Source organism: Nicotiana sylvestris, chromosome 2 (assembly GCF_000393655.2).
Source record: "Nicotiana sylvestris chromosome 2, ASM39365v2, whole genome shotgun sequence".
Taxonomy (NCBI): Eukaryota; Viridiplantae; Streptophyta; class Magnoliopsida; order Solanales; family Solanaceae; genus Nicotiana; species Nicotiana sylvestris.
Window position 1 is genome coordinate 12,607,638 of NC_091058.1, and position 13,114 is coordinate 12,620,751.

General features: G+C 35.8%; 1 protein-coding gene across 1 annotated transcript; it reads left to right on the forward strand.

Moving 5' to 3' along the window:
• The first annotated feature begins 11,224 nt into the window (after positions 1-11,224).
• LOC138882604 (uncharacterized) lies at positions 11,225-12,078 on the forward strand. The gene is made up of 2 exons (XM_070163207.1): positions 11,225-11,431; positions 11,635-12,078. Exons 1-2 carry the CDS (start codon positions 11,225-11,227, stop codon positions 12,076-12,078), a joined length of 651 nt encoding a protein of 216 aa, XP_070019308.1.
• The last annotated feature ends 1,036 nt before the right edge of the window (positions 12,079-13,114 follow it).

Below are 13,114 nucleotides of genomic sequence, written 5' to 3' on the forward strand. Positions count from 1 at the left end.
ACATCTAACATCAGCTCGGTGCGAGGGGGACTCAGGGTTCGGCCATTTCGGGGCCACTGGCTGCAATAGATCTAGCCTGATTAGCTTTTGGAACAAGCTTGAATACGATTCACCAATAGGGGTGAACTGATTCTTTCTGAAAGACTCTCTTGGGCGAGGATTGTATCGGAGATCATTTGGTTGGGGATTATATGGAGCTGGGTAAGGATGTGCATTTCAGGGAGGTGGAGCTCGGTTTTGTGTATAATGTTGTGGCCACGTGCAAGGTTGCGCGTTCATCACTGCATACCAACAAAACCAACCACCTGAACAGAACCTGACTAATTTGCTCACACCACAACCTCGTTGGTTTTGAGACATTTAACACATAGGAAATCGCACGTTGGGGATGCAATGCACCAAAGAGTTAAACATTTCTACCATGTGTTTGAACGGTTGCATGTTTCATCCCGGCCTTAACTAACCCTTTAAGTATGCACCTCTTTTATTTTATTTCTACCTCTATTTAATCACTCTTGATTTTTTTCGTCTCTGTCGCTTTTTATTTTTTGGCATTCTCCTTTTTTTTTGGTCACTCTTTTTTTAGTTTATTTTTTCCTCAGTTAATTCTATGGTTATGATCGAATTCGATGGGGATTGCCTACGTATCATGACGCCGCATGAATCAGATTATTAGGTAGTTCAGAAAAAATCAGGAATAAAGTACACAAACTAACTCTCATTTTTTACTCATATACAAATAACTCCACGAAAGCTCCTACAAGGAAAATGATTTTGGATTTTTTTTTGGTAGAAAGAAAGGATTCAAAAGAAGAAAGAATTTATTATTATTTTTAGATTCAATTTTTTATTGAATTGTTGAAAGTGAGACTTCTAAAGAAGAGCGATTTTTTTTTTCATTTTGTTTTTGGAATTGTTGAAAGAAAGAATTAAAAAAAAAAAAACACTTCTAAAGAAGAAATAAAATATTTTTCAATTTCAAATATTTGTTTTCAATTTTTGAAAGAAAAACTTCTGAAGCAGAAAAAAAATATTTTGGAATTCAACAATTGTTTTTGGATTTTTCGATTTTTTCTTTCATTTATTTATTTTTTTGTGATTTTTGAAGGAAAAAAAAATCTGATTTTGATTTTTTTTTTTGTGGAAGAAAGACTTATAAAAGAAAAAAGAAGAAAATATTTTTGAATTTTTTTTTGATTTTTTTTAAAATTGGGGTCTCTAAGAAATTATTTTCTAAAGAAGGAAGTAAAGGGAAATATATTTGAGTTTTTTTTTTTGAAAATTGGGGGCCGGAACCGATGAGGTTTGCCTACGTATCTCACATCCGATGAGAATCAGACCCGCGTAGTTCGGTAAAAACTGGATACTTTTCCCTTATATATATATATATATATTTAATGAAAAATAATCTTTACAACTCACACCACACTTTTTTTTAAAGGTTTATTTGCACTAAACGAGGAGAATTATTCTTTTTTTTTCTTTTTTCATTTTCAATAATTACACTAACTAATTGTTTTTAACCGGTCGACAATACAAGTAAGCCTTCCAAATGATGTATCAAGTAGCACATACGTGAACATGATGGTCTCAAAGAGGATATCTGTCTTATACGAACCCGACCCCTATGCCGAGTTTCGCTAAGTCAAATGCACGTGATGCAAATACAACGAACCTACTAGGGATATCCGACATGAGGTTTGTTCTTCTAGGTTTAAATCCTATTGAAGAAGGTATCTAGACTAGCTTACTCGAGCGGAAAACTCGAGCCGAGGAGGGTCAGTGTACCGGTAGCATTGCTTTCCGGCTTAACTGGTGATGCTCCCCGCCTAAAACATGTGTGACTAAAATCCTTCACCAGGTGACAAGCACCTCTGCTATCTCAAAGAAAGCGGGCTATGTCAAGCAAATGCCCAATTTTTAATTTCAAGAAGACTCAGAGGGGTGCGTGAGAAGACAGTTTATATGTACAGTTCAACAATATCGACGCAGTATAAAGCGAACATGTAGCACATTAGGCACATATAAATCACAATATATACAAAATTAATAAAGCCAAATAAAAGTCAAAATGTACAAGCTCGAATTCTGGTGTAAGTCCCCAACAGAGTCGCCAGAGCTGTCACACCCCTTTTCTACCCCTCAAAATAATAATAATATGTGTATGGGCCAAAGAGTTTTTCCAATTTAAGTGATAAAATATGAATAAGGATTATTTTATTGTTCAGAGTCGCCACTTAGAATTGATTTTTTTGGTGTTCCAAGTCACCATTTATTTGGATCCCTAGTCAAAGGAAGGTTTGACTCTATTTTAATCGGTCCGCGAAAAAAAAATTCGGGTAAGGAATTTTGTTGACCGGGGAGAAGGTATAAGGCATTCTCCGAGTCCCGTGGTTCTAGCACGGTCGCTTTATTGACTTAATTTTGGCTTGAATTAATTTTGGACAAACTGTGATTTATATTATTTTTATGTTTTACCTATCCTCTTTTATCTCTTGATTATTAGAAAAAATTAAAGAATATTTTTGAATAATAAGTTGTCATAACCACACTACGCAAGTGAATGCGTGATCGACGATGATAAGAAGTTAATCCTATTGGTCTTAAATGATACAAATGTGTATAAGGGTGGTTAACAAGTATAAGAAGTTAAACGAATCAAGGATGTTGTTAGCCGTATTTTTGGGTAAACCTAGAGGTGCTTAATACACTCAAGAGGTCGTATTTTAAGGTATTTGAATCATATAATATTTGTATCATAAGTCTTGAAGCCAAACGAGTTATGAAACAAAAGTCGACAAAAGTTGTCGCAACTTAGGTTCATAATTTTACTTAAACGTTAGGTCAAATGTTACTAAGCTTTTCTCCCAATTTAGATGGAATTACGGGGTGATCTACCCACCAAATCAAATATCTATGAGTCTAGTTTCCAACGCATTAAACTGTTTGTCAATACAATCTTAGCGTATAGATATATTTATATTTTCGTGAGCCTGCGCAGATTGGTAGGTGACAAGTAGGTGCATCACCTACTTGCCAAAATGAGAGGACAAAATTAAAAGCCCCAAAGTCGGCCAAGAGGGGACTTTTAAGGGATTATCAACTCAGTTATTTCACCCATATTTCAGACCTTCAAAACCAAATTGAACCCCTGCAACTCCTCCCCAAAAATCCCACACAAACCCTAATCGATTTTCCCTCTCTTTTAAGTTCTAATTGGGGGTAAAACTTAGAGTTTGAAGAACCAAGGGAAGGGCTGAGTAATCCAACAAGTAAGGTAATTTTACTGCTCTCTTTCATACATTTTTTCTGCTGTTAATTCATGGAAATTTGTTCTATACATGTAAGAACTCACGTGACGGTGATCGGAAGCCGTGAGTTCGCGTAATTCACTTGTAGCGGACTGCTAGTGAACTGTTTTGTGTTGCTGTTGGGCTGCATATTTTACTACTGTTTTGTGGAGTTTCGGAGGAGGAAGGGTTTGGAAAAACACCATATAGATTTAGGGTTGTGGGCTGGTAGTTCTTCGTAACATTTCCGGGTCGTTTGACACGACTACGGTGGTCGTCGTATGTATGAAGTGAGTAGGTTGTGCATGGACTGTTTTGGGAGGGTCAATATGATTATTATTGATGTTGTTTGGGATTTTTGGTGATTGTTTTGAATTGTGTGAAGTCATATATATAGGGGAGGTGTTGTCCGTTTCATCGTAAAATAGGTTGTGGTCGATACATAATAGTTATGACGCTTAAATGATAATGATAGTATCGTTTCTCTTATTGTAGACTAAGGAGTCGTAACAATTGCATAGCTTGAGATTGGGGTAGTATATACAAGGTATGTGAGGCTATCCCTTTCCTTCTTTTCCACAACTCCGATCGTACATAATGTAATGAACGAGCTTCCAAAGATACAGACTCTTAGAAGCTAGCAGTACTTACATTGTTTCCCCTCTTATGCAACGATTGATGTTGATGTTGCTTCTCTTATTCTTATGTTATCAATATTGTTGGTACTTTCTGATTCTTATAAGGTTCATAGTGAAGAGTTAGTCCTAATAACGTGTATAGAGGATACCAACCTTATATCACTCCGAAAGGTTTAGAACGTGATTCTATGAGTCGAGCATAAATTATATATATGTATCTATTTTACTCTACCGAGCCACGCTATAGTCGGCCGGGTACGACACCTATTATGCAATCACTGATCAGTTGGGATTTACTGAGATCCACATGGCCGGGTACAATACTACCGAGCCTTATGATGGTCGGGTACGTTTTTTACCGAGCCTATTACGGCCGGGTACGATATGATGATAATGATGCCCACAGAGGCGTATGTTTTAGAAGTTTATGTATATATACATATGTGTTATGCATTTCATGTCAGTAGCCCTCAGAGGTACACAAATGTTACAAGTTGTATATTCTCTATCCCTGCTTACATTACTGTTCGTACTTATGGTTCCCTGCCTTACATACTCAGTACTTTATTCGTACTGACATTCTTTTATATGTGGACGCTGCATGTCATGCTACAGGTCGTGATAGACAGGCAGGTGCAGCTCCCCCACCACAGTAGGCTGTCTAGTTCAACGGTGATTGGCGAGATCCCTTCTCCGGACTTGCCGTGGCCTTGGTATGCATTTTTGTTATAAACATTATGGGTATGTCGGGGCCCTGTTCTGGCTATGTTGGAGCATTTATTTTCCTTTAGAGGCTCATAGACAGGTGTCGACTCATGTATAGTTTGGTATGCCTTGTCGGCTATTTTTTGTTGTATAGTCTTTTATGGTAGCGTGGTAGCCCGTACCTTATGTATAGTTTCTTGATTGTCTGGTCATCCCATGTTATGTATGTTCATGCCATCATATTTTATTGTTGGTTGTCCATGATCCATGTCTACCATTTATATTGATCTCGTCAGCCCTAAAAGATAATAAAGAAGGTTAAATAAAATGTACGTTGCTGCTCGGCAAGTATGGTCGGGTGCTAGTCATGGCCCTCCAGTTTGGGTTGTGACAACTACCAAATAAACCTGTGCAGTTATATCATATACGGAAAATAATGATAATAGAAACTAGCAGTTAAAGATGGGAAGGGGGAACATGCTGCGGGGAATATCAACTACTAACAGAATTTCAGTTGAGAAGCATAAAGAACACCATAATTTCATATCAGCAAGAATAAGGAAAACAGTAACAAGTGCACGACATCACCCTTCGTGCTTTTACTCTCGTTCTTACCATAAGAATCAATATTCACTTTTATTATTTCTTGTTGCGGCGTGCAACCCGATCCCAATCATATAATATTGTTGCAGCGTGCAACCCGATCCCAATCATATAATGATGTTGCGGCATGCAACCTAACCCCACATATCCACCCTTATTGCTCCTTATTGCGGCGTACAACCCGATCCCATATAATATTGTTGCGGCGTGCAACTCGATCCTAATCTACAAATCAACACCAATCACAAAGAATCTCGGCAAGGGAAATAATATCATAAGTAATAACATCCAAGCAAGGGAAATAATATCATAAACGATAACATCCCGGCAAGGAAAACAATATCATAAACATCCCGGCAAGGGAATCAACAATATATCTCATCTCGTTTCCACCATCCCTTCACAACATAAGTCTTAACTTGAGCCATTGCTCAACAATGGTCAATTACCAAGAATACTTTCATAAGTCTTGTTCAACATTTATAATCATCATATTAAGCACGGACAATACATAATAGAGTCACAACAATTCTAGTATAAGACTCACGAGCATGCTTGACACCAATGTATAGATACTCGTCAATACACCTATACGTCATACTCAATACTTAACACTTAAAAAATAATACCTCAACACATGAAAAATGGGTGAAAGTCTCGTTTATACATACCCCTCTCAGATCCTCACCACTGACCGCAGAAAAAGAATCGCGGCTGCAGAGCTCCACCGCGGATCACGAAATAACGAGTGCGGCCGCAGACGTTTGGCCTTGCCCACCGCTGACCACGAAAACACCACCGCGGCAGCGAAGTCCCCAGCGCGACCGCGAAGCTTCACCGCGGGCCATGATGCTAAGTTCAGAGACCTGCAACTTCACTGAACCTACAACAACTATTTTTCTAAGTCTAAGTTCACTCCGTGGCCTATCCAAAACTCACCCGAGCCTTCGGGGCTCCAAACCAATCATGCACGGAAGTCTAAAAATATCATATGGCCTTGCTCGTGCGATCAAATCATCAAAATAACATCAAGAACTATGAATTAAACCTCGAATTCATGAAATTATCCAAGAACATTGAAATTTCTATTTTCTCAACTATAGGTCCTTTTTATACCAAACCATTTCCGATTCATATCAAATTGCACAGATTCAACTTAACTATTATTTTAAGCTTATACCGGGCTCTGGAACCAAGATACGGGCCTGATACCATCAAGAGAATGCATCAATTCACTTCTAAAAGCCTTTTTATTTTCCAACAAATAATTTTCTTTAAAAATAATTTCTCGGGCTTGGGACCTCGGAATTCGATTCCGGGCATACGCCCAAGTCTCATATTTTACTATGGACCCTACGAGACTGTCTGATCACGGGTCCGAGTCCGTCTACCAAGAATGTTGACCAAAGTCAACTTTAATCAATTTTAAAGGCCAATTTCCTTATTTTACTTAGATTTCACATAAAAGCTTTCCGAAAATGCACCCAGACTGCGCACGCAAATTATGGTGTGACAAAAAGAGGTTTTTAAGGCCTCAAAACACAGAATTCACTTTCAAAACGAGTGATGACCTTTTAGGTCATCACATTTTGTATGTCATGACTGGTCCCCTTTGTTTCATTGTTCATTCTATTAAGATTGTATTTTAGCTTTACATACTAGTACTATTGACAATACTAACGTCCCTTTTACCGGGGACGCTATATCTTTAAATGGATGTAGGTGGTTCCATAGTAGACAATGTTGATCGCAGCTAGTGGTACATCATCATCATCTTCCCAACAGACTTGGTGAGCCCCATTTCATCCCGCGGTCATGTAGTGTACCTTTGTTCATATGTTTACCACGTTTTGAGGTATAGCCGGGGCCTTATTGTCGGCACTTTTGTAGTACTCTTTTATATCCATTTAGAAGCTCCGTATACATAGTGTGGGATATATGTATATGGGTGATAGGAAAGACAAACGAATCATGTTAGGATTGGATTATGTATTCCACTTCTTACTATGTAATGGTGTGTATTTGAAACATTAACTATTGAAGTAACTAAAGGAAATGACTTGGAACTGTACTCATGATCTCCTTAATATTTAATTAGTGGAAATGTGTTTTCTCTTGATCATAAACGAGTTGGGTAGAAAGTGTCTGTCATGCTTGCTCGACCGGGTCGTGCTCCCCGAGGTTGGGGCGTGGCAGTCGGACGATTGTTCTTGATTTGCTACACGTGCTCTTTCTCCTGTGGCAACAACATCAGCAAACAGTGCGTCATAGCGAAACTATATAAGCGAAAGATCTTTGTTCCTAAATTTTTTATATCGAGCATTATCCTGCAATATATTCAAAGCTACTTTAAGCTAAAAGAGAAATTTAGCAATGAAAAAAAAAAGAACGACACATATAGCAATTTGAGAGATGTACCTTAATTTTTCACTCCACCAATCATCATCTGCTATAATTGTATTTTTTGTGGCATCCCATCCTAGACCCGTCTCTCCTCTCATCAACTGCTTACAAAGTATCCATTCAGCTTTCATGTAATTCCAATGGTTATTCAATTATTTTTTATTATACACTCTTCCTGTCTTCTTTTCGAATTCATCAATTATTTTTTTTCACCCATCTTTAGATAAGTAAGTGTTTGATCTATTTTTCTTTCTAATCTCTTGCTCACACAACTCAATAAATGTAATATGAACCTCATCATCCCACTTAGCATTATATTCCGTCATGATTGAAGGTAAATAATATGAAGAAAGGAGAAACAAATATCTAATTAAAGTAAAAGAAAGTTCCTCATCAGTTGGAGTGACTAATGAAATATCCAATATATTCAGTAGGCTCTATTAAAGGGCATTTCATTCTAATACTACTAGTTTTCTCGTCATGGTAATTTAAGGATAATTTTCATTTTAGTAGCTCTTAGATTGATTTCAGTGGAAACATAGTTCCATCAACTTGAGAACTATTTAATTCAAAAAATTCTTGGTAATCCCTGATTCTTCAACACTAGGATTTCCGTTTTTCACAATCTGAGACAAGTTTCCTTCATGTATGCTTCCTTCAGTAGTTGCATTCACTACTAAAGAATGGTGAGAAGCTTTAGAACTAAAACTCACACTAATAGTACTAACAATTGTAGACATGTGATTTTTGACCTGCATATTAGAATCACCTTTAAGAGTTCTAGTATTTTTAGGATATTTAACTGAGTTATTTCTATAGGATTTCACTTTATTTTTAATTATAGTTTTATTTTTTAAGGCACAAAAACTGAAAATACAATATATATACATATTTTTTCATGTTTTATCTTGTTTCTATTTAGTTTAGGTTATTAATATTTTTATATCCATATATTTTTATTTTACTATAATTTTCAGTCTTATTTTTAATTTATAAAAAAAATGATATATATATATATATGGTTTCATATTATGATATAGTTATTTAATTAGTTGGAATTAATTTTATTTCTTAATAGTTTAAAAGATTGAGTTTCTTATTTAATGGACTTTAATAATTGAAGAGGTACAAATTTGAAGGGATTTTTACCTATCTATACCATATATCAAATCTTATTACCAAAAATGTTCATAATTTGTTATTTACTCATGTAGTCCACACTTTTACTACAAATTATATACCAATCCAAAAATAGGTAGATTTTGCCATTAAAAAAGCCCTAAAATGAAGGCACCAAATCTGATGTGATTCTGTCAAGGATTTTATTCGAATTTTGAAACTGAAGGAGATCTCTCTTCCTGATGAAGGCACCAGTTGCGTAATTCTCTCCTTCCTCAACAGAAAGAGATCTCTGTTGATATCAGCTACAACAAAAAACGCAATCAAATTGTACAATTACTGAAGAGAGACTATATCTGTTCTTCGTCTCAAATTGTACAAAATTGCTCTTCGTCGATATCAGTACTCAAATTGTAGAAACTATATCTGTTCTTCGTCTTTTTTCCTATCAACTACACGAAATCATGTCAAAAATCCCAATAATGCTGAAATCGAATGGTAATTGGGATAACTATGGCAGATTTAGAGATTTTGAAGTTGATGCCATTGTGGTAGATGATAATGCAAACTACGGAATTCTCAGTTCTACAATTGCAGAACAATTATCGATTGATACATCGGATAAAATTATAGAAATCAAATACATTGTGAACGAGAATTGTCCTCCAATGGAGATTAGGAATGATATGGGGGTTCGTGCTTACATGGAAACCAAAAAGGAGAATAAAAACTTAGGTTCGTATCCTTTATGTATAAGCGTAAGAGATTTCAATATGGAATTGGCAATCAACAATGAAAGCACCAGTGCAGGTATGTTTGATTCGACATTGCAGAGAGTTATGGTGTTACTATGTTATCTACAATATTACTACAATTACCTACAATTAAACTACAAAGCTCACATAGTACTGAAAAGGATAAAGCAATGTTGCTTTCAAAATTATCTACATAGAAACTACATTTATGAATTTATTGTTTGCAGGTTCGTCTGGATCCCTAAACTTACTTGAATTTCCATCCTCACCAGCTATAGAGGAATATCAAAGTGAAATAATAACTGAATCTACGCAAACATATATTGAAGAAGGACAAGTTTATCAGGACAAGCAAACAGTAGTTACTGCAATGAAGAATTATTCAGTGATGCACAAGTTCCAGTTCAGAGTAAAAAGATCTAGTCATAGAAGGTATGTAGTTATTTGTGGATAATATATCAGCAAAATCAATGTATGATTGAAGATAGGTGGGTTTTATAAATTGTAGTTAAATTGTAGTCAGTTTGTAGTTAATTGTAGTTTTTTCATAAATTTGTGTAAATATTGTATTTCTTTTGTAGCTACTGGCTTATATGTGTTGCTGAAAGCTGTAAATGGCATTTCAAGGCAACGTCAATTAATGATTCGGCAATGTTCAAGATAAGAAGTTTCAGCCGTCAACACACATGCTGCCTAATGGACGAAACATTCATACAGCGCAAACGTACTGCAGCAGTACTTGGTAGCATGGTCGTTCCAAAGTATTGTGATCCTAAGACTGTTTACACACCAAAGGACATACAAACTGACATGTTATCCGAACATGGACTGAACCTAAGCTACATGCAAGCATGGAGAGCAAAGGAAAAAGCTTTACAGTTTTTGAGAGGGAATCCGTGTGACTCCTACAACAAATTACCCAAATATTTTTATATTCTTGAGAAGAATTATCCTTGTTCTGTTGTTAAATTGAAGAAGGCAGCAGATGATTGCTTCTTATACGCATTTGTTGCTCTTTGTACATCAATAAATGGTTGGCAACATTGTAGGCCGGTAGTAGTGGTTGATGGGACATTCTTAAAGTCAGCCTACAGGGGGATTATGCTGACAGCAAGCACCATGGATGCAGCAGGTAAATAATGGAATAATTTTGTACTTATTTTGTAGACAGTCTTTAAAATGCAGTTAAATTGTAGTTATGTTGTAGTTATTTTGTAGTTATATAAAAGAATGTAGTTAACATGTCTATATTTCTCAATATATATTGTAGTTGTTATTTAATCATATTTTATGTCTTAAAAATGTAGGTACTATTTTTCCCTTGGCATATGCTGTGGTTGATTCTGAAAACGACGCGTCTTGGAAGTGGTTCTTTGAGCAATTCAAGGAGGCATATGGTGAAAGACCTTCAATGTGTGTTGTTTCAGATAGGCATGAGAGTATACTGAAGGCAACATCAGTTGTCTATCCGGGATTGGCACACTACTCTTGCATGTGGCATATATGGACAAATATAAGGTCAAAATTCAAGAAGGGACATCTACAATTACATGAATTGTACTTTGCTACAGCACGGTCATACACTATGGATGAATTTAATGAAAGGATGTTGAAGATTGAAGAGGTAGACCTGCGTGTAAAGTCTTACCTATATGATATTGGCTATCATAGATGGTCAAGAGTACATGCAACGGTGAATAGAACTTTTACTATGACGTCAAACATTGCCGAGTCATTGAATGCTGTAACAAAAGATGCAAGAGAGCTTCCAATATTTGATCTATTTGAGTATATGAGGACTCTTCTTGAACGTTGGACAAAAGAAAAGTTATCGAAGGCAAATGGTACTTTCACATACCTTGGTCATAAATACAACAAAGAATTGGAAGACAACAGTACATTATCTCAGAAACTAAGGGTAAGATATTTTTTTTGGTGCAGTAGAATCAAAAAAGTACTAGCTGCAGTTTTTCCAGATTGTAGTTAAACTGTAGTCAAATTGTCGGTAATAATAGTTTGTAGATGAGCTGTAATATATTTGTTGCTGATTTGTAGGTAAATTGTTGATAATCCATTTTAATGATTGATGTATTATTATTTCTGTTTGGTCTTCAATTGTAGGTGAGGGCTTCAACAGATCATATACATACTGTGTTAGATGGTGTGAAGCGGTACATTGTGTGTCTAGAAAACAAGAAATGTAGCTATGGACAATTCCAACTTGATGAACTTCCATGTGCGCATGCTTTGGCAGCATTAAGGCATAGGAATGAAACATACGAAAACTATTGCTCTCCGTATTACACAAGGAAGAGCCTTCTGCTTACCTATGAAATGCCAGTAAATCCTCTTCCTGATGAAGGCAAATGGGATGTGCCACAACATATTTTGGATGAGGTAGTAAAGCCACCGGCGGGAGATAAAAGGCAGCCAGGGAGACCTCACAAGGAAAGATATAAAACATTTGATGAAATAAAGTCAAAGAAATACAAGGTGTCATGTGGCAATTGTGGAGGTGAAGGGCATAACAAAAGAACTTGCAAGAATGCGCCGAAAAAGAAATGAATATCATGTAGTTAGAATAGTTATTCAAAATAAATGTTAGTGAGCTCAAATTATCGGATTTTCTTGTGTAATTGTTTAAGTTTTTGAAGATGAATAAGAAGTATAAACATCAATTTGTGTATCTGCACTATTTATGTTTTTATGTATTCTGTCAAGCATCTAAAGTTGTCTTTTTTTTATAGAATAGTTAAACTTTAATATTTACTGTATACAAAAAAACTGATATTAATAAAGAATGCATTCAACGTAAATTGTATCCAGATTGTAGTGAATATGTAGTTTAACTGTGTTAGAACTGTAGTCCTGTTATTCATATGTAGAGGAGTTGTAGTTAAAATGTAGTTTGACGTAGTTTAAATGTAGATAAATTGAATTTTTTTGATAAACCTTGTTGATAAAAGATGGCTAAATTATTTATATGATTCCTGTATTTATTTTATCTTTCTGTTGTGTAACAAATGACAGTTATATACAGATATTACTTGGCACTTGAAGGTATTTATAAAAATAACTTGAAGATTAAAGTCAAATTGTAAGACAAAGCTGTTGCTGTAAAAATGTAATCAGAGTACTCGAGTATAATGTAATCAACAAAAAGTGTTGTAGAAAACCAAAACGACATATTTCCTACATTGTTTTCCAATTCAACTACCAAATTTCACAGACCAAACTAGGAACACAATAGTCTATTTCTTCTTTCGTTGCACTCTAGTCCTCTCGTTTTTTGCCGGAGCACCCTTCCTCCTTGCTAGCCTGCCAGTAACCTCACTCTCACTGATTGACCCATCTTCTTGCTTCTTTGTTGCATAGTCCCACAGTAGAGCTCCATAGCGTCTACGGTGTTGGTCAATATCAGAAAGATCTTCCTTTGGGATTGCCAAATCTCCAAGGCTAACATACTCCGCAAATGCAGCCACAAATACACCACAATCGCTGCATAAGATGAGAATTTTTCATTATATAACAAATGATTAAAATAAAAAAATTAAACATATAGAAAGGGAGATTATTTTTTTACACTAAGCCTTCCTTTTGT

Bases quoted from the DNA above. Each gene is read 5' to 3' on its own strand.
- LOC138882604 (XM_070163207.1), top strand. From the start codon at position 11,225: ATGACGTCAAACATTGCCGAGTCATTGAATGCTGTAACAAAAGATGCA. The intron at 11,432-11,634 runs GTAAGATATTTT...CTTCAATTGTAG, and splicing joins CATTATCTCAGAAACTAAGG to GTGAGGGCTTCAACAGATCA.